The 23,006-nt window shown below is 41.4% G+C and overlaps 1 protein-coding gene across 1 annotated transcript in view; it reads left to right on the top strand.

Annotated features, from left to right (window-relative positions):
- LIMCH1 (LIM and calponin homology domains 1) overlaps positions 1-23,006 on the top strand; it is a 181,666-nt gene that overhangs the window by 131,663 nt on the left and 26,997 nt on the right. The window contains exons 11-20 of the mRNA XM_068943020.1: positions 605-856; positions 2,150-2,494; positions 3,203-3,526; positions 4,101-4,334; positions 5,343-5,591; positions 6,521-6,556; positions 11,896-12,022; positions 14,902-15,056; positions 15,252-15,654; positions 18,958-19,179. Of these exons, the coding sequence (XP_068799121.1) occupies positions 605-856; positions 2,150-2,494; positions 3,203-3,526; positions 4,101-4,334; positions 5,343-5,591; positions 6,521-6,556; positions 11,896-12,022; positions 14,902-15,056; positions 15,252-15,654; positions 18,958-19,179 (2,347 nt within the window). The remainder of the gene's footprint in view (positions 1-604; positions 857-2,149; positions 2,495-3,202; positions 3,527-4,100; positions 4,335-5,342; positions 5,592-6,520; positions 6,557-11,895; positions 12,023-14,901; positions 15,057-15,251; positions 15,655-18,957; positions 19,180-23,006) is intronic.

Here is a 23,006-nt window from a genome sequence, read left to right as displayed (position 1 = left end):
AAGAGAGGTGATCCTAGATAAAACCAGGATACACACTTTACAATGGACCTTGAATGTAGTAACTGATACATTCAGAAAACATCTCAATATCTAGTAGCTTTTTTCAGTAATACAAAACGTCTTTCAGTTGCTGTAACTTGATTATATTTACATTTTGTAATGAGTAGTTTGGCAGGGCACTTGAAGAGCATATAACCAAATTTTAGTATTTATATGCTATCAAAGAAATTGTGTAGTATGTTTGGGAGCAAAGCTTGAATTCACTTTGCTAATAATATGAAAATGAGATATTTGTAACTATTTAAGCAAGAGCTTGTTGCAGGAATGTTTTAATGCAGTAATAACGCAAAGATTTTTCTCGCTTGAGCTAGGAACAGAAGTCGTGCAATGAAGTGGTCTCATTAGTGCATGAGCAGGGTAGTTTAGAAGAGAAGTTCCAACTTCAAATGATTCCATGCTTACTTCCTAAAATAAATCTTTAAAAAAAGTCTGCTTATCAATTCAGTCTATCTTCTTGTGCTCTGAACCTCTTTTATTGACACTGATTTATCATTGCTCCCGCAAAATATCTTTTCTTGCTGAATGGGAATGTGCATTAAATTAGAGGAAGCCAGGTACACGTGGCATCAGCAAGGCAAATAGTGACACACACGGAGAACTCATTTCTGCAGACTAAGAAGAGTGAGTCAGAGGAGGAAGAGCAGGTGAAAATGCCTGATATGGAGCGAGATGATCTGGCTAAACGGAAATCTCAGAGTACCCTTCCTCAGCTACGAGAAGATATATTTGTGAATGCCTCTATAACACAAGCAGATCTGGAGACCTGGAAAAGATTGAAACTGTCAGGGGAATCCAGGTATGGGTTTTTTCCGTGGAGAGGACTGGCACTGTCGGAAGCATGTTTGTTTTGTCACAACCCTTTGTGTGTGCTTGTGTTTTTGAACGTGAAGAATGCTTTGATGAGAACCGTTCTTTAGCTAATTAAATTTCCAGGAGGAGTCCAAATTCTGTATAGGGATGCTATCATGAACTGCAAGTTGGTATATAATTTAGAACACTAATATTTTCACATTGGCCCCCCCAGGTGGATGCTCTGAATGCCGTATGGGAAGGTCCCCTCTTGTCTTGTGGATCAATGTGCTTTCAAGGAGCTCTAAGTTGAACAGCACAAAGGTTCTTTTTACATGGAGCCACTGCCTCAGCAGGCTGCTGTTAACCAAGCTGTCTTCGAGACTTTGGATGTTAGATCTCGGGGGCGCTAACTCGAATCAGCCTCTCTTTGCATTCACGTGTCTGTACTGCTTTTGAGGCCTGAGCTAATACAACTGCATGGCATGGTGCTGTACTGAGTAGATATACCAGCTCTGTTTGTCACTGAGAGCAGGAGTTTCAGGAGTTCCATTGTATGGTGCAGACGCACACTTAATGTAGACTGAACCTCCATAGAGGGAGCCGGTACAAAGCAGTTGTTCTAAGCTAGCTCTCTGTGGAGATGGGCTATATACAGGTGATTTTGGCTCTAGTAGGAAAGGATAACAGTTCTTCGCCTTCCTATTTAGGTGCGTGCCATTTTCCAATTAAAGTTAGCCATCTCTTCAGACATTCTTCTAAAAAGGTATTACTGTGTGTAGTTTTAACACAACCACCGAAAATCAATCGTTCTCTCATCTCAAAGATGTTAGTAGTCTCTACATTAGTTTTGAGGTGAATTATTAAAGGTGTTCTTCAAATCAAGATTCAGTGAGTGAATTGATTGCACTTGCTGGTGCTTTCATGCCACTGGCATTCCCCCAGGACAAGATGGGTGTACTGGTGCTGTGCAGTCCTATGTAGCGCAGCCCATATCTAAGGGGGGACAGAACTTGGAGCTCTAGCTCTGTTAGGGTGAAGAGCTGAGTCTGGATGTGCCGTATGATGCTATGCTCTTTCCCTAAGGAAGGGCTTCTGTGGATGTGTGCAAGAGTTTCCCCAGAAAGTCCATGGTATCTTTAGATTTTCACTGTCATTTGGGCCTCAGTATGCTGCTGACATTTGTACTTGTGTCCTTAAATTTTAAAATAAAAACCTTCTAGAAACTGTAGGAAAATTTCCTTTGCTTTATTCTGGGGTCTCATTTTGGGGGGATTCTTTTATTCCTCACTCTGACTAGTGAAGAAGATCTCAAATATCCCTGTGACACTCTGCCATCAGCTGAAACCACAGTGAAAGCAGCAATTTGTGATGATTTTGCTGTCCGCAAATCGAGAGCGAACAAAAAAGCTGGTAGCCCCAAGCAGAAGTTTGTGCATTTTGGGCCAGTAACTGAGATTGATCAGCAGAAATGGGACAAGCTGAGTATCGGCAGAGCTTCATCCAGGAGTGAAATAAAGGAGGAAAACCAGAAAGATGGTGTGGAGATTCACACTGGTATTCAGAGTTCTCCTTCAACGGCTGTTGGCAGTCTCCAGTCTGCTGGACACAGTGATGAAGTGTCTAGGCCACAGAATGATTCCAGGTATTCAGTGTGGCTTAGGAAACGCTGCTGAGTTGGTTAGAGCCTTGTTCTTGCAAGATGCTGATCTGCATGGGGGTGAATTGTAGCATATACTTAAGAGCTGTTTGTGTGCACGGCCTCGGTCAGAATTCATCTGATGCCTTCTCTGTATTTTAATGTGTTTAGGGGTTTGCATAAAAATACTGTGCAAATGTCTTCTGAGAGCTCCCCTCAAAATTTCTGATTTGTAATCAACTCACTAGTATGTCAGAATCTGAAATATCGCTAAAGCTTTCTGCTTCTTGAATTCCAGCAGCTTTGCTCTGCCTGCCTTCGGTACATTAGGAATTCAGCTTTCTAGCCCTACTGACTTTGAAAAAAATATTTTCTTCATATCTATTGGGATTACTTTCCTTTTGAAGATCTAATGCTAAATCAAGGTGTGTTGGTGCTTTGTGTTTCTGGCATTTATCTAGAAGAGAATTACAGCTCTGGGAACTTAACATATTGACCAGAGCTTACATTTACTTGGCTTTTGTTTATCTGATTGCTTAGTTGGTGGCTGCAGCAAGAATTTTTAATGAATGCTTTTAGCAAGCAATTCATTCAGCTAAGTTTGTGTATTTATAAAACATTTGTAAACTGCATTGAAGGACTCCTCTTCCTATGTTTCGTTTGACCTGAGAATGTTGTTGTCTATCTCACCCCTCCTCTCAGTCTCATTGCTAGTGAGGGAGCAAGGTCGGGTACGGATGAATGTTACAGGAGAACACTGTCGCCTGTCCCGGCCACTTGCGTAGTCTCTGAGAAGCAAACCCTACACAGTCTGAACAAACGGCAAGAAAACACTGAGGAAGAGTGTGATGGGTGTTTACCTGACATTGAGAGAGATGATATGTTGGTTAGAAGGATGGGAACTTTTCAGAGACGAACCACTAGCCCCGTTCATATACCTTGCCCTCCCCTGTCAGTAGCTCCTCATCTGCTGCAGCAGCAGCAAGGGCAGTCAATAGCTCGTGAGAAGGATTTGAAGACTCCGCGGGAAGCGGAAAGGTCAGAGAACAGAAGCTGATCCCTCCGAGCTTCGTGCCTGGTTTGTGTGTGGTGTTAGCTTGGATCGGTCTGCAATGTTATTCCATTCTTCATACAGCCTTTAAAGATGTGTTTTACTCATTCATCATGGCATGTGTTCTGTTTTATGAAATTACTTACAAGAATGTATCCTGTGAACATAGAACAGCCTGTTTTCTTTCATAATATTTAAGTACTTCAATTGTTAATTGCTGTTCAGCATGAAAACAGTCTTTCATCTTTTGGGAGGATTTATTTTGCAATCTGTGGTGCTTTCTCCAGACTTTTATGCCAGCTTCTAACGGAATAATCGCTTGCATACATTTTTTATGGAATCCCCAATTCTAACATATGACCTACGTAAGTGCGAGTGTGGTGTTCAGCATAGTTCCCTCTTGTTCTCACTTCCTGTGCTATAGCTAAAGAAGTCTAGTTGTCCATCACTCTGCAACTGTCTTTTGAGTAATAGTACCCCATGTTGCCTCAGCAGCAGCTTGCCTTTGAGCTGTACAAGTGAACATTGTCATGGACCAGTTTCACTTGTCTCTCTGAGCAGTACTGTAACCAGAGAGGAGAGCCAAGAACAGCTTGAACTCTCTCATCAGCAGAGTGGTGGAACAGAAAACAAAGTGAAATTTCCAGACCCACAAAGAGATGACATGCTGGCCAGGAGAACTGGAGCTTTTCTAAAGCAGAGCGGGCCCAGTGTTAAACAGTTCCTTCCCATGCCATTTTCAAAGCAGCAGAATAAGCAGGGCACAACTAGAGAACTTGAAAAGAAAACTAGGAGGTAAGAAAGTTACTCTGCTCTTTTTAGTTTCTTTCCTTCCCTTGTAACTGGACCAGTGGGCTGTTTGTCAACGATCTCTTTATCTGTAAGAGTTGTTGTTGGCCCAGCAGAGGTTTCTTCTTTACTTATCTTCGATTCTGTGCTTATTCTTTCTGGTCAAAAGGCTGTAATAGGCAGTGCAGGCCCTTTTCTGGCCCTTTTGGGAGGGCGCTGTAAAGACACAAACCAGAGCTCCAGCAGGTGCAAAAGTCTAAGAGGGTATAGAAAAGGATATATGTGAGGAGATTGTATTACATTTGTAGAGGTCTCTGGCTGAATATGAGCTAATTATTAAAACCAACATTTCCAGCCAGAAACAGTTGCTGGATATGGTAAATTAGATGGCTCTTTAAGGCTTAGCTGGTGCCGATGATTTCCAAACAGGAAAGCTGGACTCTGGGACTCCATCCTTTCTGGTAAGGCTTGGTGTCTTTCTGAGCACCTGTGTTCGGACGAGTAAGGCTGTGTGGGGAAGCTGATGGTTAACCCTTTGCACAGTCTTTGCATTGGCTGGTTGAGCCACATGCAAGTCATATTGGAAGGGATCTCATTTGTCAACCTCTTCAAAAGGGAAGAAAATGCATGTGCCTGTGCATACACAGTTGAAAGACTTGTGTACGTTTGTAGCAGTTTAGCCAGGAGAAGAAAAGCTATATCGAGTGTTGTAGAGCTGAACGGTGGTTTGGTGTTGAGAAGACTTTAAGTTGAATAGCTTAGTTAAAGCGTATACTTAGAAGTTTAAACTTTAGGGTATCCACGACAGTTTATGTTCTTGGATTAGAGGAACAGAAGTGCAAGCGTTTGACTCTCTATTAAAATTACATTTTTGTGCCCCTATCTCGTTTAGCTTGTCAAATATCACCTGTGTTTGTTTTTGTTAACTTACAGTTATGCTGCCCATTATGCATATGAAATTTTTCAAATGTTCCTTAATGCATTTCTTTGCATTGCTGCCTTTGGCTCACTCAGGCCTGACAAATGTCCACAAATCTGCATTAATAGCTCTGGAAAACTTGCAACGCAACCTCAGCAAGAACAAGAGCAAAGGCAGGAAAGATGCAGTCTCCCTCCTGCAGGACAAGATGATATTATTTGTACTGCCCAAGTGGGTGATCGTAGCCTTAACAAAGTCCACCTGGATCAAACATCAAACCTTCAGGAGGTTCCTGAGGAAAATAAAAATGAAACATTGTCATCCAAGGATGAACAGCTGCAAACGTGAGCTCTGTATGGTGTGAATCACACAGCTTGTACACCCCTTACTCTTCTGTTGTGTGCACACTTGGGAACTCAGATTTTGCACTGCTTGGTTTGTTTTCAGTCCAGATTAAAATACTGTATGTCAGCAATGCACTTTTTAGAAACAAATAAAATAGTTGAGTAATGCATTGTTTTCTTTTCTACAACTAATGAAAGGAAATATTTGATTATAGAATATATGTAAATGCAAAAAGGCTTACAGGTCACAGAGGTTCAGCTGGACTGCTGAGCATCTTTAAAGATGTGTATCTTGCTTCTCCATGATTAGAAAATGCTGCTGTTTGTTAGAAGTGTGAACTTCTGTGCTTGATGTTATTTTATGCGAAATCCCAGATACAAACATGTTGTTTGTATGACTCTAAGCAAGCTGGTCACCTTAGTGGATGACACTGATTTGTGTATTACAAGTACCCTTCTTCAGCTGCACACAAAAAATGAAATCGTGTGACTCACCTTCTACCTATAATACTTGTCTCTCTTCTGTGCTTCAGTAATGATGATTGTGAACACTGTTGTTGAATGTAACTTAAATTTTTTTTCTCCGTTCATTGCATGTGTGGCACTTTATATATAATGTATTGTCTATTTTCAGTAACTAATTTCTACACCCAGTTTAGGTACATTTCCCTAGATTTTTATAATGAGGGCATTGATACAGGGTCAGCGAGGAAGGGTGGTGTGCTTACATAGTTTCAATGGCTAGCTTTCAGGTGATTAGGTAAGTCTTATTTGCTGAGTATATAATCTCTCAAGTATGATTCTCTTTTGGTCTACTTTACTAACAGAGGTTGGGTGCTCAAATGAAAGTTACCTAAATTTTATGGCTCTAATTGCAATTGATATTTAATGTATTTATCAACACTCTAATTTTATATTTGGTCTTGTAGATTCGGCCCCAGAACTGCTGTGTCTGATGACGCAGAGTAAGTTGCCTTGTGCTCACGAGGTTCTATTTTAAACAGCTTACACTGCATGCTTTCCAGTCTTTCTACTAATTTAAAATGCAGTTGATGCCTCATTGTTATTTTGCAGTGTTCCAGCAAATGAATTTTTCAGAAAAGCACTGAAAAATGGAATGCAATATGGCTTACGTTGCAGCTAAAAATAATTTGTATGTAAAAGCTCCTAAAAATTGAGCATAATGCTAATGTGCAGCTATTGCTTAAGGTATTGTTTCCTCTTTCTTTTTTTTTTTATTTTGTTCTTTTGTTTTTCTTCTGAATTTCCATTACCTCCAGTCAATTACTGCTAAAGGGAGTTGGGTTGAATCTAGACTGCCTGCTGGGAAGAAACAGAGATGTGACCTATACAGCTGGAGAGGGAGAAAAACAAAACTCAGAAGTAAAATCAAGTTCATTGTGACTATCAAGATAATTATCAGGAAAATAAGTCTTCAGTTGCTCCTTAATTGTCTTTCTAAAACGCTCTCTTGAATCCCTTCTGGATTTAGTGTAATGATGTACTAAACTTCATTTTTTAAGCTCTTCACTTTGATACTTTACTTTTCACATAAGAAGTGGGATTGTAACATTTTTTGCACTCAGACATACTCTAATTGTGTATGGGTGCATGTAAACTGTAGTTCTGAATAAGATGCAATGCCATTTTGCAAGTTCGGTGAAAATATTAACTATTCTTACTTACCAACCACAAGCATTTAGAAGCAAAGAAATAGTTGAGAACTATCCACATAACAGCGTCTTTAACATCCTTCTTGTGTGCACGGAAGTTCACGTGACCTTCACTGCCTCCCAGATTAAATGACAAAATATGAATGGCGTAGAGTTTCTTTAAAACAAGTACATCCAGAGAGTCATATGTAATTTTTCAGCCCTTTTCTCTAATGACAAATGCTAGAGTCAGGTACTGGATATTCTCTACAAGATCTATAATGCACAAGTGAATTTACTTTATTCTTTAGGCAAAGCCGCTAGAGTCCTTTGACTCCTTAGAGTAAATGTGATTGTTTTGAAGCAGCAGAAATCTTTTCAATCAAATTAAGAGATGAGATAAAAGTGGCTTAACCATGAGAAGTGTTGTGCTTAAAAATGGAGGCCTTTCTACCAGTTGATAAGGTGTACCTATCCAATTGATTTGTTCATTTGTTTCCCCACATTTTGCATATTTGTATTAAATGCAAGTATGAGAAAATGTACATGGAGATGCCTTCAAAGAGGCATTGGCACCTGTTTGGTTGTATAATGTGACAGTACTGAAGATGGAAATAAATCATATTTCTCCCACATTGATGATGATTTTATTTAAAAAGGCAAAACAACAACTCTTCAAGCCTCACTCTTGTCCTTTCCGGATGTGTCACATTTTACGGAGCAACTATTTTCTTAAACTATCTTAAGAGTTCTTACAAATGTAAGTTTATATTTTTCCTTCTGAAGACCAAGTCCTTATGAAGAATCTAATAAAATAGGGCTTGCAAGTAGGAAGAATAAATTGAACTGACATTTAAAATGCTTCCAAAATGTTTGTCAGGTCTCCTTTAAGAGTTCGGTAACTCGAATTCAATCTTAGAATAGGTGCTATGTGTCCCAGCAGCAAAACTAGAAACTCCTTTGTTAGACTGGCAAAGTTCCCTTTGCTGGCAGTAATGGTCAGCGGACGTTAGACCCTGTCATCAGCCCAGGACTGTCTCAAGGTCCAACAAAGGCAGTACTAGGCATAATTTGGTGTGAAGGAGACAGCCATGGCTAGTCGTTGTGATTGCTCTGGAGACTCCATAGACATAATTAAAGATAGTTCAACAGTGTAAACACTGCATGAGGTACTAGTTTTCTCTTGTGGGGGCAAGAGGACGCTAATGGTTCCCTCTTTCCTTTCTCCATTCCCCAGACTTCTTGTAACCCTCTCTCAGGTTTCGGATGTCTGTAACCTTCCATGCTGCACAGTGTAGAAGTGGGATTCATTCTAGATCTGGGGAAGAAATGTCTATTTGGACTATGTTTGGGCTTTTTCATTTCCCTCCAGATCGGATTTAGCAGAATGGAGAGGAGAAGCCCAAAGAATGGTGTGTTTGGGCCCACTGTTAAGTGGTAAAGTGCTAGCAGCATAGCCTCTTCTGAAGGGGGAAAGGCACCAGAAGGCTAACTTAATAATATGACTGCAGTGTGGTGGATCTATCTCTTTTCCTTGGAGTTGCCTTTCCTATGCCTAGCTTGCTGCTGCTTATCAGCCCCATTCCCATCTCCTTAAGATATGGGGCTGAAATTTGGTGGTAGCGTGACAGCCCGAGGTTAATTTAGACTTACACTTTCTACTTAAAGACCAACAAGCAAATTACAGTGAACTGAGATATATTTATTTACTGGAGTCTGATTCTTTAGCCAGCCTCTCCCTTTTTTTTATGTTTGTGGGGGCTTTGTTAAGTCTTAGTACATCTATAAAATGGTAATGCAGCCACATAACTGCCTTGCATAAGGATTTTTAACATATTCTCTTAAAAAGCTGTGCACCATATTTCTCATTTTTTAATTATAGTCTGAATCATCAAGTCCTTGAGGGCCATTTTGCAAGGGGTTTGGAAATCTTGAATACATTTTTTTCATCCAGTACTTGTTCAAACTTCTTTAAAAAAAAGTTCTGTGCTGTAGGATATCTCTGACAAGAACAAGCCTAATGTACGAGAACAAAGTAGTGTAAATTAAAAATCACATTACCCCAAAGACCTAGCCTACCAAAATAAACTGGTGATCTGCTCAGTGATTTGTCCCAGATATTTGTCAGAACAGCAGAGTTAATAGACAGGTCAGCAGAAAGGCCTATTGCTTACAAGCAGAATTTGGATGCAAACTCCAGAGCTCTGCTAATGGCAGAAAACTCATGAGTGTGAGTTCTGTACTTTTACATCTCCCCCATCTACTTGCATGCTCTGTGCTTGCTGACGCAGCACATGGTTGGAGGAAGGAGTAAATTTAGCTCTATTCATGTGGGTATTAGTAGCAGATTGGGGTCATTTGCAGCTTATATGAGAAAGAGGAATGGGAAGAAATGATGTGGGATTCATAGTGAAACTGTCTTCTGGCAGAAGCCCAGAGTTCTGATTTCTCTGATTATTTTCTAAGGATGCATTTGTCAGGCAGAGAGGTCAATGTATACCTCTCTCATTTGTCCTTTTCTGCGCGTTCAGGGAACTAGGTGGCTTTCATAGTTGCTATTATATGTTGGTCAGGGCAGAGCATGGTGCTTTGAGGTGTAGCTTCTTCAGTTTGCTCTCTTGGGAAGATGTGTTTGCAAGATAACATTATGTGGCTGCAGAGCTGATGTTAGCGTGAACCTCTCCGGTTTCTTATCCATGACAATGAAGGCCCAGCAGCAGAAGACGACAGCTAGAGTACAAGTTGCATATAGAGTCCTAGTGCATAATTTGATTCTTGGCCTAGGTGAAAGCCTTTCCCAGAGTGCCTTTTTTACTGTATTGTTAACAGGCATAAAACCTTTGTTTTGCTGTCTTCACGCACCCTGAGAGACCTGAGTGATGCAAGCAAGAAATAGTAGCCTCTCATGACTGTTAGTACAAAAGTGTTTTTATTCTCCCATCACAAATGACAGATGGCTAGTACTCAGGGACTCTGCTAGAACCAGTTACCACCAGTTGGTGTCTTCTGTTTTTGTTTGCCATATGTGAATGAAAAATTCTTTGAATGAAGGGTGCAAGAGGGAGCTACACAACCAGTTTGACGCAGTAGCCACAAGGTGGCAAATGCTTCACACCAAAGGCTTTTTCTTAATATGAGTTTCAAAAGCTCTTAAACTGGAACAAACCCATTGAGAGTGTCTTTGTTTAATACATTTATGCATCTCCCACCCTTCCCAGTTCACAAAATATGGGTGAAATTTAAATATCCCCTAACAGGTGATATACTTTTAGTTTTAAAAACAACTACAAAACTTACCCATCTCTTTAGTCTGTTATTTAAGAGTCTTCCCTATCCTGAGCAAAGCAATCCTTAAATTACCCACAGAGAAACCAAACTAGTGTGCCCATCCTCAACACTGTGTTTAAGAGCTGTGTTTAAGAGCTTTAATGCGGACCTCACTGCTCACGCTTAAAGGCAATTGGGTGTATATTCTGTCCTTCATTTCTGAACAAATGCCTGCTAACCAGGATAGGACCTGTGCACTGTCCAGACCTTTCATTCTTGAGAGAGGTTCATTCACGTTCTTCGCTTGCTTGAATATAAATGCAGGATTCATTCATGTCTTCGCTTGCCTAAATATAAATGTGGGCTAAATTTATATCTGCACAGCTTTCTGCGTGTATTGACTTTAATTACTATGTACACAGTTGCCTACTTTTTTATCTTCATTTGGTGCTTCTCCTGCTAATTGGCAGATGATCTTCTGAAGATGGTTGTGAAATTACCTCATGTGGAACTGCATGGCTTTTTCTTTTTCTTTTTGCTTTTAATGGCACAACTGAGGTCATGTTTTACTAATAATAGGTACTGGGGAGGGGGAAAGTAAAGTACATTATCTTCATGTGAACATCTTTAGGTAACATGAATGCATGTATAATATCAAACTATGACCTTTTTTTTATTTTAACTTTTGAAAGGTCAAGGACAGAAATAGAATGTGCATAAAGAAATTGTTGGGGCCTGGACATGAATGTTTGTTGCGTAGTTAGCTTTTCTTTTGTTAGATTAGATGTATTAATGAGTTGATGTTGATAGCATTGAGTTTCTTCCAAGCAGGGAGGGGAAGGGCAGAGGAGGAAGTAGCATGTTGTTTGCACTGCATGTACTTCTCTGGGCAGGTTCTCCCAGCTCCTCTAACAATAGCCTTTAGCCTGTTGTGCTGCCCAGAATGTACTTCTCAAGCCTCTCTTGTTTTGCAATAAAGTGAAAACTTACTTATCTCTGCAATATGAGAATAATTGGAGGGCTCTTGAAAACTGATTGGGAAATTGATCTTCAGAGAGTTAAATAGTCTGAAATCAGCTCTGGATAGAATATTTTTAATAAGAGCTATTGTTGGAGCTTTAATGTTAGTAGTGCTATGTAGTGAGAGACAGAGTTGCTGTCAACTACCCATGACAAGAGAAGACTGAGGAGTATAGTGCCTGAAGTACTATGTGGAAGTCACGGGGATGCTAATTAGTCCTGATGGACTGCTGCTTTTGGGAGCTTCTAAACGGTGCAGGTGTTTGATTCTGCTGTAGCACCCTCATGTGGCCTTAACTCCAACATGCTGAAGGAATATAAGCTGTAAATAACACCGCATTTCCTAATATTCCCCCTTTGTTTAGGAGCATGAGCATGTTTGACATGAGGTGTGAAGATGAAGCTGTGATGCAGCCTCATAGCAAAGCTCGCCATGAAAAACTGCAGAATATACACAACCAACTGAAAGAGGATGAGACTAGATGGCAAGATGTGAGTATGCAACATTATCTGCAAAAGCAGCATAGAGGCCAGCTAGCTAGGGAAAAAGCAAAATGCTAGATCTGCAGCTGTTTTCTAGCTCTCTACTAAAACTAATCAGGATTTTTTTTTCCTTTTTCATTTTTCAGTGGGTTGCTGCTAAAAGCGTAAAAGCTGATAATTTGATGTGAATTAGAGCGTACAAGTCCTTTAGGTCCCTCTGCATGTGTACCTGGTATTTTGCTTTTTAAGAAAACGTAATTGAACTGTGGCCAGTAAAATGGAAGCAGAAGAGCTGTCTGCTGAATTCTCTGATTTTTATAGTACATGAATGTCAAAAATGACACAGTGCAAGACTAAGCAGGATGATAAATACCTAGGTTGGACTTGGTTTTAATAAATTTGGATAGATACAGAAAGTGCTTATGTCTTCCATCTTATCTAAGCAAACACGTTCCTCTTTGAGTTAGATACACCCCGCTTATGTTACAAGCCCTTTCAAAACATTACTTAATATGTCACATGTTGAGTAAAGGAGCAAGTACAACATTGCTTCTTGCTTAACATGTTTTTAAGCTGTTCTGGCATTTTGCATTATATCCAGCAAATTAATAAGTACCTTACTTAGGGTCAGAAAAGCATTGTGAATAATTTGCAGTTAAGTTAGCATCAGGAATTTCAATAGCAATCATGTTAATTCCTGAAAGACTGATTTTAAATGAGGAACTTTGGATATATTAAAACAAAAAACTGTTGAATTCAAGTAGTTGGTACAGCAATTCCCGCTATAACAACAGCTACTACAAAACATCTCAGAGAAGCTTTTGAAAGAAAATTCAAGGAAAAGTCCAAAAAAGAACAATACATACAACTAAGAAATAACTGTCAGTAGTAGAACAATGCAGGGTTTCAACTGAGTGGTTTGTGTATATGGGAAGCCATAATTTCCCAGCAGAGATAAGAATGAGGCCAAAGGAATTCAAGAGGTTTGAGAACTCTTTCCTGTTGAATGGAAAATACTCTTGGCTAACATGCATAGGTTTTCCAGGCCCTTAGCACCTTATACACTGAACTAAAAGTTCTCAAGAGCTACTAAAAACTGCCTTACTGGAATGTCCTTGGCATTCAGCTGGCTTTGTAGAGACAACACTGTCTTCGTGGTCTGATATTCTTTATATGCCCATGCTCTAAATTTGCCAGCAATTAGCAGTTTCATAGCTTTTTTTTATTATTGTTATTCTAAAGCATCAGAGCAGGAAAAGATAAACATGTCTGGTTTTTAATTACGAAAGGAGGAGGAAGGCTTATGTTATGGAATTTGCTAATGGAAAACTAATTTCCAAACAATAGGCAATAGCGGGAGTAGCTGAATAAAGAAATGCTTTTGCACTTCAATGAGAATAATTAGTAACTGAGGAAAATGAAAGACCACGTTTGAAGGAGGGGATTATAGGCTGATATATGTAGGTCATGTGAAGAAATACTTTAATGAGCATTCCCTTGAGTGCACCATCAATAATTTGTGGTTTTAAGCTGAATGAAAAGTGACAAGATTTGTTCCTGGTTTTAATAAAATAGATTATGCCTACAGTACCTTCTGCCATTTACCAATAAAAGTGCAGTTAAAATATTTGGAAAAACATGTGATTAATGAAACAGTCTTTGAATTGTGTATATGTATAGAATCGCTGTTTTTATTAAAACCAGAATTTGTTAGATTACATGAAATATAACCTGTATACTATTTTCCTGATGTTGTAAAGTTAATGACAAATGTGCCCTTTCAGTTTTCTGTGAAGTTATGTTCTTTCCAAAAGCACTACAGAGGTTATTTTTTACATATAGAAATTTGTTCTTCTTTGGTTGGTTGCAGAGAAATATTACAGTTCAGATGCAATTCTTTACTGTAATATTTTACTGTGAAATGAATCTTATCTCTGTACTCTCCATGACTTGTGAATTCGTAACCCAGGCAGGATGCAAGAAAGAGATGCCCATAGCAGGTATCTTCTGTGGTTCTTTGTGTTTTGGTGTAAGCCTGGTTTTATAGGAAAGATGAAGAACCAGATTCAGTGGTTCGGGACAATTTTGCATGGGGAGCTTCCAAAAAGAATAAGATGATTAACCTAAAAAGGCCATGTCGACACAGGCTGATGCAAACTATAGTCTTTATGCTCTTACATATCTCAGGTCAACCAGGTTTGAGCCACTTCAGTCCATAACCTGTGTTGCTCGGAGCTGGACCCAAAATATGGTAGGGTGCCCATGAAGAAGAGTTTAAGCCTGGATGCATTTTTCTGGCTGAACAGCCCCTTGACCAACAGTCCTTCCATGTAGTTGGCTGATAGTACGAGCAAAGGCTGTGATTATCTGCCATCCAGGAAAGCCTATCAGTGCCACTGTAGTTAGTGGGGAAACAATGTCCCTTCCACCTGTGACCTCCTGCCTCCCACACACCTGATAATTAAAATCCTACGCCAAACTTAGTTTTGCTGCTTCGTCTTCCTGTGGAGTCAGTTTTGGTCCCTAGAGTTGGCCTGACTGAAAATGCCCTGACTGGGCTCTTTATGCTGAATTTCCTAATGTTATTAGCTAGCCTGCTTCTGCAGCACCAGAAAGCCAAAAAAATATACCAGTGGAGATAAAAAATTCTCACTGTATCATATAGTTAGTAAAAAAAAAAAAAATGTTCAAGCAGTATCTGAATTTTATGGTATAATCTCCTTTTCCCTTTAAAATAAAAGTTACTGCATCCAGTGTCCATGCAGGTAATGTCAGCCTGCTCCACAGCCAGGAGTGAGCATAACAAAGCATCATTAATTGCACTAATTTCTGTGGCCAGTTTTCAGCTATTTGCAACCTTGCATTCAGGTGCCTTCCTTCCCTTGTAGGACCTAGCTCGGTGGAAGAGTCGCCGAAGGAGTGCTTCACAGGATTTAATAAAAAAAGAAGCGGAGAGAAAGAAAATGGAAAGGTTATTGTCTGGAGAGGGAACAAATGAGCGAAGGAAAAGCATCAAAACCTACCGAGAAATTGTGGAAGAGAAGTATGTTGTTTTACTGCAGTGCAGCGTGTGTGTCTAAAAATGCTGTGTGCTTCATAGGTGATGCATAACTGTGGGCAGCTGTGCTTGCATGGCTTGAGTTGAAGGAGGGGGAAGGATGGGGATGGAGCTGAGGAAATAGGAGTGGTTGCCAGTGTTAGTTTTCAGGTGGTATTTCTTGTGCTGTCTCCCTTGCAGAGAGAGAAGAGAGCGGGAGCTTCATGAGGCGTACAAGAACGCAAAGTCTCAGGAGGAGGCCGAGAGCATCCTCCAACAGTATATCGAAAGATTCACCATTAGTGAAGCTGTCCTTGAGCGTCTGCAGATGCCAAAAATTCTGGAAAGAAGCCATTCAGTGGAGCCAGATTCCCCACTGAAAGACCCAAACCCTCTAAGATACTTAAGGCAACAATCGCTTCCTGCTCCAAAATTCACTGCTACCATTGAAGCAACCATTGTTCCAACCGCTGAATTAGAGCCCAGTGATTCAACAGGCCGTACATCCCCCAGCAAAACTGTTGTCTCCAAGGCTGTGCCTATGCTGACACCCAAGCCTTACTCACAACCCAAAAATACACAGCAAGTTTTAAAGAATTTTAAGGTAGGATATGTTACACTTCTTAAAATCAGTTAGGAGACAAAGAGCTCCTGACCAAATCATCTGAATGTATAATGCATAATGCAATTAATTAAAAAAATGGTAGCAGCATTCTGGTGTGTTGTATATCAGCTTTGTGCTCTGTGCTTCTCAGTCTAATGGTCACTTCTTGGTTACTAACATCTTCTGAAACTTCACCTGTTCAGACTGGAATATTTCTGCAGGACATTTTGCCTCAGGCTAAATTTGTTTGGGTAAGGGCAGGGGGAGAGGGACCTTAAGAAACCAGCAAGGCACTTTGTGAGAAAGAGGTTAAGATAAAATATGTTGTGGGTTTTTTTGTTTTTTTTTTAAACAAAAGAGGGGAATCTGGAGGCCCTACAGTTTGGAACAGGCCTGAACTGGCTTTTGCATCAGGGATTTGATTTTTGCCATATGCGAATAAGTCTGTCCAATTCAGCCCAATCGTAAGCCTTTGAAACGTTACAGTGTGCCTGTGTTCAGTGGGCACTCCGTTCTCCATTCAGATTTAAGAACCAGCTGGCCCACAGGTACTGCCTGTCCTGCTTCTCACCAGGGATGAATGGGGAAAGCTGCTTTACTGGAGTAAAGAGGGAGTATAAAGTGTCCGTGCAGGTTTAGGGGGAACAGGTTGGTCCTGGCGCAGCAGTGGAATTGGGGATTGCTGGTGAGAGTGGAAGTGTGGCTGGATCAGGCTGCAAGAACTGAGCAAAGAAGAACTGACAGGCATTAGAGGGAACAGGCCAGAATAGGCCAAGTTTGAAGAAATCTGCTTCTAATAGTGCCCGTACCAAAACTGGAGTGTTCCCAAGCTTTCTGGTAGCCGCTGCTCTTGGCATTGTGAAGCCTCCCAGTAAGTGTGTCCTGAGTCTGTATAGTTCTGGCTGGTCCCCTTGGGTCTGCCATTGCTATCTGGTACTTTGCTAGCAGCACATGAGGGCCCCAAAAGGCCTCCTGATGTCCCGGCTATGGACATCATCATTGCTACTGTGTATATTCAGGTGGTTTGCCTCTTTAAAATATTAATCAGCTTTGTATAGATGGTGAAAAAGGAAGTTTTGATGTCTGTTATTTCTTGAAGCCCCAGTTCTTGTGGAAAGCCCCCCATTTACAATGTTTACTAGTTGAAACATAAAACAGTTAACTCCTATTTCCCTAAACCTGAGCCATTTTTTTCCAGGAGTTTACATTTTAGTCATCAGTTTAGTTAATCATGGATTCTTTGGGCTTTTCTGATCTTTGCCATATTTTTCCTCGTAGGACTAGGATACGTGTGTTTTAGACTCAGGCATATCACTGCATACGTAGTTCACATAGATGGGGAGACCCTGACATACGGATGCTTCTCCTCGCAACCACCAAGAGAAGTCTGTGTAGATCCTGTTTGCTTGTTGTGGAGCAATATGATTTATCTTAATAAGAGTTATTCCCTAGAATGCGTAGCTACGGAATTATTTTACCCTGAAGCACCAGTTTATCAGTGATTGTCTGCTCTGATGACAATGTGTTGACTTGCTCCAGATCAGGAGGAGAGGAGAGGAGTTTGTTTAACTCTGCAGGCAGGGCATCTGTCCTGATCATTCAAACATTTGGTTTCCCTCCCTAATATAAATAGAGAAATGTCTTAGTCTAAACAGAGACATGAAAATGGATGGCTTGGTCTGCTAGTGTTTTTCTGGCTTTTTTTATTTTTGAGAGCTTTCATGACCTGCCTTTCTCATAGATAATCCAGCACACAGTCCCAGAGGACTTGGGGTTCAACATCTGCCCGCACTTGCATTTAGAAATAAACCTTATGAGTAGTTCTGCATTGAGTACATGATGGCAGTGAGGAAAGGGAGGGCACCCCTTCATATGAAAGTAGTTAGAGCTGTTGAAATGCTTGCGGACCCTGTCTGCTTCTCCCCTGCCTGGGAGCTGATTGTGTGAGGTGCTAGCTGCCTTCACCTCCCGGCACTTCTACCAGCGCTGAGGGTGCCCGGAGCCTCAGAGGTGACCCCTTAGTTAATCACCCTCGTAACAAGAGCGGATCTCTAGGTGCACGTTTACAAGAAGTCAACAAGAGCTGAGTTTGCTCTTAGCTTAGCATTGATTGCATATACTAAGTTGAAGCGCTGCTCTTGAGGTAGGCAAACTGTTTACTCAAGAAGTAACGTGCTGAAGATAAGTGAGTGCAGACATAAGGAAAGGGGCAAGGAGGTTGAGCAGGGAAGACTGCAAGCAACTTTGTTATATTAAGTGGTGTGTTTCAGTTTGATAGAGCAGATCAGACACTTGTTGCATCAGTTCTCAGTAACATTTTGAAGTGAAAAGTTCCCACAGAATGGCTTACCTCAGAGCTCGTTTTTACCTGTGGTTTTTGTTTATGCAGTACCTGTGGAGTAACCTGAAATGACTAATCATCCTGTTCATCCCAGTTAGCTTCTCTAAGAAATCATTGAGCTATGCTGTTGCTCCCCCAAGGTCCACTCAGTAGCAGAGAAGAGTCTGTCGGAGTACTTGCTCCCTCACCTTCATTGTCTCCCATGATGTTCCTACTGAGTGGAAGGATCTCTCTGCACAGCACACTCTCCTTTTCATGGAGGCTGCATTAATTCATTTTCTGAGAAAGCAGCCAGCAGCTATTTATTTTATCACCTCATGGAGATGGTGGAATGCCCTATTGCATTTGTTGGTTCCTTGCTTCTCTGTTACGAGCAGTAAAGAAACAAATGGATGAACTCTGCTGCTCCTGACCCTTCCAAGGTCACAATGTAGTGCTTCAGAAAGCACAGTCTACTCACTGTGGTGAGTTTGTGAGATTGCATAGTGGTTCATCAGTGTAATTAGTCCTGGGGAGACCTGCTTGCCTCTTGCATGAAGCAGTGCAAAACCCAGAAATTTTTAAGCCTAACTTTATATTAAAGCTTTGTTGTTCTCCTTTTAAAATCCTCTGTTTATGTGATGTGCACAAAGGGTATTTGTATGTTACTGAAAGACAAAGAGAGAGATAGAGAGATAGACCAGGAAAATTCCTACTTTCTGTCTGTATTTTGTTTATGAATCCCACAGAATGGGGTTTGTGTCTCTCTTGGCCTGTTGAAATGTGTGCTTGGCTCTCTCCTGTACTGATGGTGCAGATGGTGTTAGCAAGATCAACAAAAATAGTAGTCGTAGTAGTAGTAGTAGTAGTAGTGGTGGTGGTGGTAGTAGTAATAAATGACAACAGTCACATTGAGTTCCTAATTTCTTAAATTCCCTTGAAAGCTAATTTCTTCATCATATTTATTTAACTGTGTTCTGCAGGTGGATGGAAAAGTCAGCATGAATGGAGAGAATGTCAATGGAGTTGAAGAGAAGGATAAAGAGTGCACAACAATAATACTTACTCCTTCGCCAAGCAGATCTCTGAAATTGGACGGAGTAGCCAGAGGGGACAGGCCCCCAGTCGAGTTGAAGAAGGACCCCACAAGTATTGAGCTCAGTTTACAGAGGCCTACCATTCAGAGCGTGCACAAAGAGCCAACAGTAAGAGCAACATGAACAAATCAGCCTTACTTTCTCTGCCAATTTTCTGCCTCATAATGTATTTAATGGCTAACTGATGAAACCCGAGTGGTTACATTTGCTTTGTTTCAAGAGGATGTGCCCAGAGCAGGAAAAAAAAAAACCCAAACCCTTTATAAATTAAAGTCTTCTGCCTTTGGTCTGTGGGTAGAGAAATGGTACAGGAAAGTTCAAAAACTTTTTGCAGCCAGCGCCTGTTTTTTGGATGTCATACGGCTGATGAGCATGCTTTAAATGTGCTAGGCCAGTGAGAAATTGAGTCTGTGTCCCAGCTATTGTGCAGATTTATTCAGCTCTTCTTCTGATGGCAGCTGATTAGATCAGCAACATAATTGGACTGTGTGAGCCATTATAATTAGTCTCAGTTTTCAATTGTCACACAAGAGGATGTGGATGTGCTGGCAGTTTTGAGCATTTGGCTTTCCTTCCCCTCTCAGAAGTATTAGAAAGGGGGATAAGTTATTGAAATATTCTGGAGTCAGTGTGCTTCTTAACTGCCCTATCAAAGAAACAAATTAATTTTACCTTTTCATCTTCCCCCCCCCCTCTTCCCCAGAGAGAAAGGCAGGAAAAAAACTGGAGCATATCACAGCAGGAATCTAGATGCTACAAAGCTGTAATAAAAGAAAGGAGATGGTAAAAATAAAACAAGAAATAAGGACTGAACTGCAAAGAAAGCATGTGGAAGGAGTGCAAACAAATGGCAGGATGGGGAATTGTAGACATTTTTTACTCTATAACAACAAAGACAGAGAATCGGAGATGTGGTGAGAGGGGAAGTATGAAAATTTTTGCTTTCATCTCAGACTTCTTCTGAGCATTGGCCAGACGGATGAGAGAGGGAGCCGGCATCTTCCTGTCGCTGGGAGTGATGGCTCAGTCATGCCAAAGGGCTTGTGCCTTATCTTACTTCCGTGCTTCATGCCATTCTTTGGCCACAGACAACCGCATTTTGGAGCCTGCAGCCAGCCATGGGAAGCTGGACTGGGTCATGAGCACAGATTTGGTGCTGTCAAAGGGAATGGGGGTAGAATCGAGTGAATGATTTGCAGGAAACAGGCAGAGGTGGCAGAGCAGAGACTGCCGGTTTCAGAATGAGCTGGCTCTAAGGGGGAAGTCAGGGAAGCGTCGCATCTCATCTGGGAGAGCTGGTAATGAGGATGTTTGGAGGATAGAGAGAGGGGCCTCAGCTTGATAGTTAGAAGCACAATGGCAATCAGAAAAGTAGCTGAAGAAAAGTGTTACTGTCTCCTTTTTTAGGATTTCCAGACGAATATAGCTGTGGAAAAGTTGAGAGAAAACTCAACAGTAGCAGCTATTGTTACAGCTTGGGCTTGTTTGTACCTGTTTGATGCCCTCTCGTCTGTTTCTACAGCTCTGAGGATGATGTGGCTGTCCAAACCAAAATGTTTGCATGCTGTTTCTGCTTGCACTGTCTTAGCCCTAGTGGTGATATTGGCAGAGGAGGCTGAACAGCTTGAATTCTCAAATTCCTTGCAACTCTGACATGTGCAACATAACCAGAAGGTTATTCTGGTTTGTAAACTTGAGGGTACCTACTAGTACCATACCTTAGATTAAGGCATAGGCAGTAGCTTCCTTGCCTTAGATTAAGGCATAGGCAGTAACTGAGCCATCGCACCAGGAGCGCACTAGTTCATGGGAAGGGCTTAGCTGCTGGTTTACAGAGATGGGGCATGGTGCTGACACTTGGCTTCATCACTGAGCTTTGGCTTATGTGTTGGGGCACAGGCCAGCACTGCTGGGCAGATCAGTATAGATGAGATAGGTGTCGGGCCTTACCTTCAAAATCAAATTGGGCAGTTACACTGGACGCTCCTCATGCAACCTTCTCCCCGTATCTGTTTTCTTTCGGCATCTAAACAACTGGCGCAGCGATGCCAGCCTGCATCTCTCGAGTCTGAAGCAATAAACTTATCTCTGAAGATGTAATGCCTCCTTGGAAGGTTGGAAGTCCAGATGTGGAAAGCAGAGCCTTTTGGGCTTGTTCCACTCCTCATAAAACACAGCCTGTTGCCCAGAAGGGTGCTGAACAGCTCTATCACTGTTTCTTTGAGCCCTCCTGAGAGAAGAAGTTGTTTGCTTTTTGCCCTGGTGGGATGGGGCTTCCCAGCTGCACAGTTCTGGAAGCAAGAAAGCATTTCTGAAGCCACTGCTGTGCGACCTCCAGCAGGGAGGGAGCACGACTATGGCACAAGGCTGAAGTGAAGACTGTGGTAGCTAACTGCAATGTTGCTACTGTGATATGAGAAGCCAGCTCAGTTGGCCACTCTTTCTCCTTGTGAGAAAGTAACTAGTGTGGCACTTTGCAAAAGAAAAGAGTTTTGTTTTGTAGGGGCTTGTTTAAGAATGTGCTTAATTTGACCCATTCAGAGAGATTTTTGTCTGATGCTTAACCCTACTGAATTTTTAGGAGAGGATGAGAAGATGTCAGAAACAGGGAAAGAAAAGCAGCCAGGATGAAGAAACAGAGTTATCTGGAGTGGAAGAAACAAATACATTTTTTTCCCCTGAGAAAACTTTTACAAATGGATGCAACTGAGCATGTTTTCAAAGCCTTTTTAACTTTCTTTCACTGCCTTTATTTGTACACTTTCTTTCATCAAAATAGTTTAGAGACTTGTTAGCTCTACCCTTCCCAGGCTTCGAATAAGAGTCAAAGGCACTAGTTCTCCGCCTATTAAGAGATGCTATTTCTAGCTTTTTTTTTTCTCTAGTTGCTCTCTGACATTTGTTTTGTTTTTGTATTTTATCTGTTTAATTTCTGTCCTGCTTCTCTGTTGTGAGTGTCTAAATTCCTCTCATACATATATATGTTACCTTTGGCCCTCCTGTCCCCCTGTTCCAATTCTCTTCCTGTTCTTTCCGTGCCCCTTCCTCCTCCATCCTTTCTTATGGCTGCTCCCCCACTGCTTCAATTCAGTTGTCAAATTGACTAGTCCTGTCTTCTCTCTGCCTGGCAGGCTTCCCTTTGAAGCTCTGTAGCACTGCTCTAAATCTGGCTGGCTGGCCTCAGGCGTTGTCTGCAGTATGGGAAGATGCTGTGCAGCTGTACTTCAGCAGCTCTTTTGGCCTGAATTTTGGAAAATAGCTTAGTCAAGCCACACCACTCAAAACACTAGTATGATTTAGGTTTGGTGGGGGGGGGGGGGTGTGGTAGAGAGACCTGGGGTCATTTCGTACAGGTAATACCTCAGAGTCTGTTTCTGACAGAGGAAAACACCCATCTTCATGAGTGCAGTAATAACTGGCAATCACCACTGGAAATGTGTGTAAGTCCTGCCTAAATTTACTGTGAAATGAGATGCAGAGAACTGCAGCTGGTGGAAAGGATGGTAAGGAGGAATATTTTCAAGAATATATGCTTTATCTGTAGTGTATATGTAGACTACTTAGAGGATTTTTTTGGGTTTTACAAGAGAGTTACCTTTATTCAAAGTAGCTTTGGAAAGGGCCTGTGATTGTGAAGGCTGACTGTGCTAGGCAGGGTAAATTTGCCCTGTGAGCTGGAGGAAAATGTCTCACTAGTGGTTGTGAGTCAGTAGGTAGCCAGCAGGTAAAGTACACCTCTCTTTTTGCAGCTGGAGAGATGGAGGCAAAGGCCTCCATCTGGCGTGGTCCGGATCCCCTGGTCAGTCAGAGGCAATGCCGGCAATAATGCCAGGATCTCCTCACCCCGTTCCTGTCATTCAGCCTTTAGGTCACGCTTTCGTTCATGCATAGCAGTTACAGACATTGCAAATACTGAGAAGTTGTATCCTCTAGCT

Source organism: Struthio camelus, chromosome 4 (genome assembly GCF_040807025.1).
Source record: "Struthio camelus isolate bStrCam1 chromosome 4, bStrCam1.hap1, whole genome shotgun sequence".
Lineage (NCBI taxonomy): Eukaryota > Metazoa > Chordata > Aves > Struthioniformes > Struthionidae > Struthio > Struthio camelus.
This window is presented reverse-complemented; position numbering and strand designations above follow the sequence as displayed.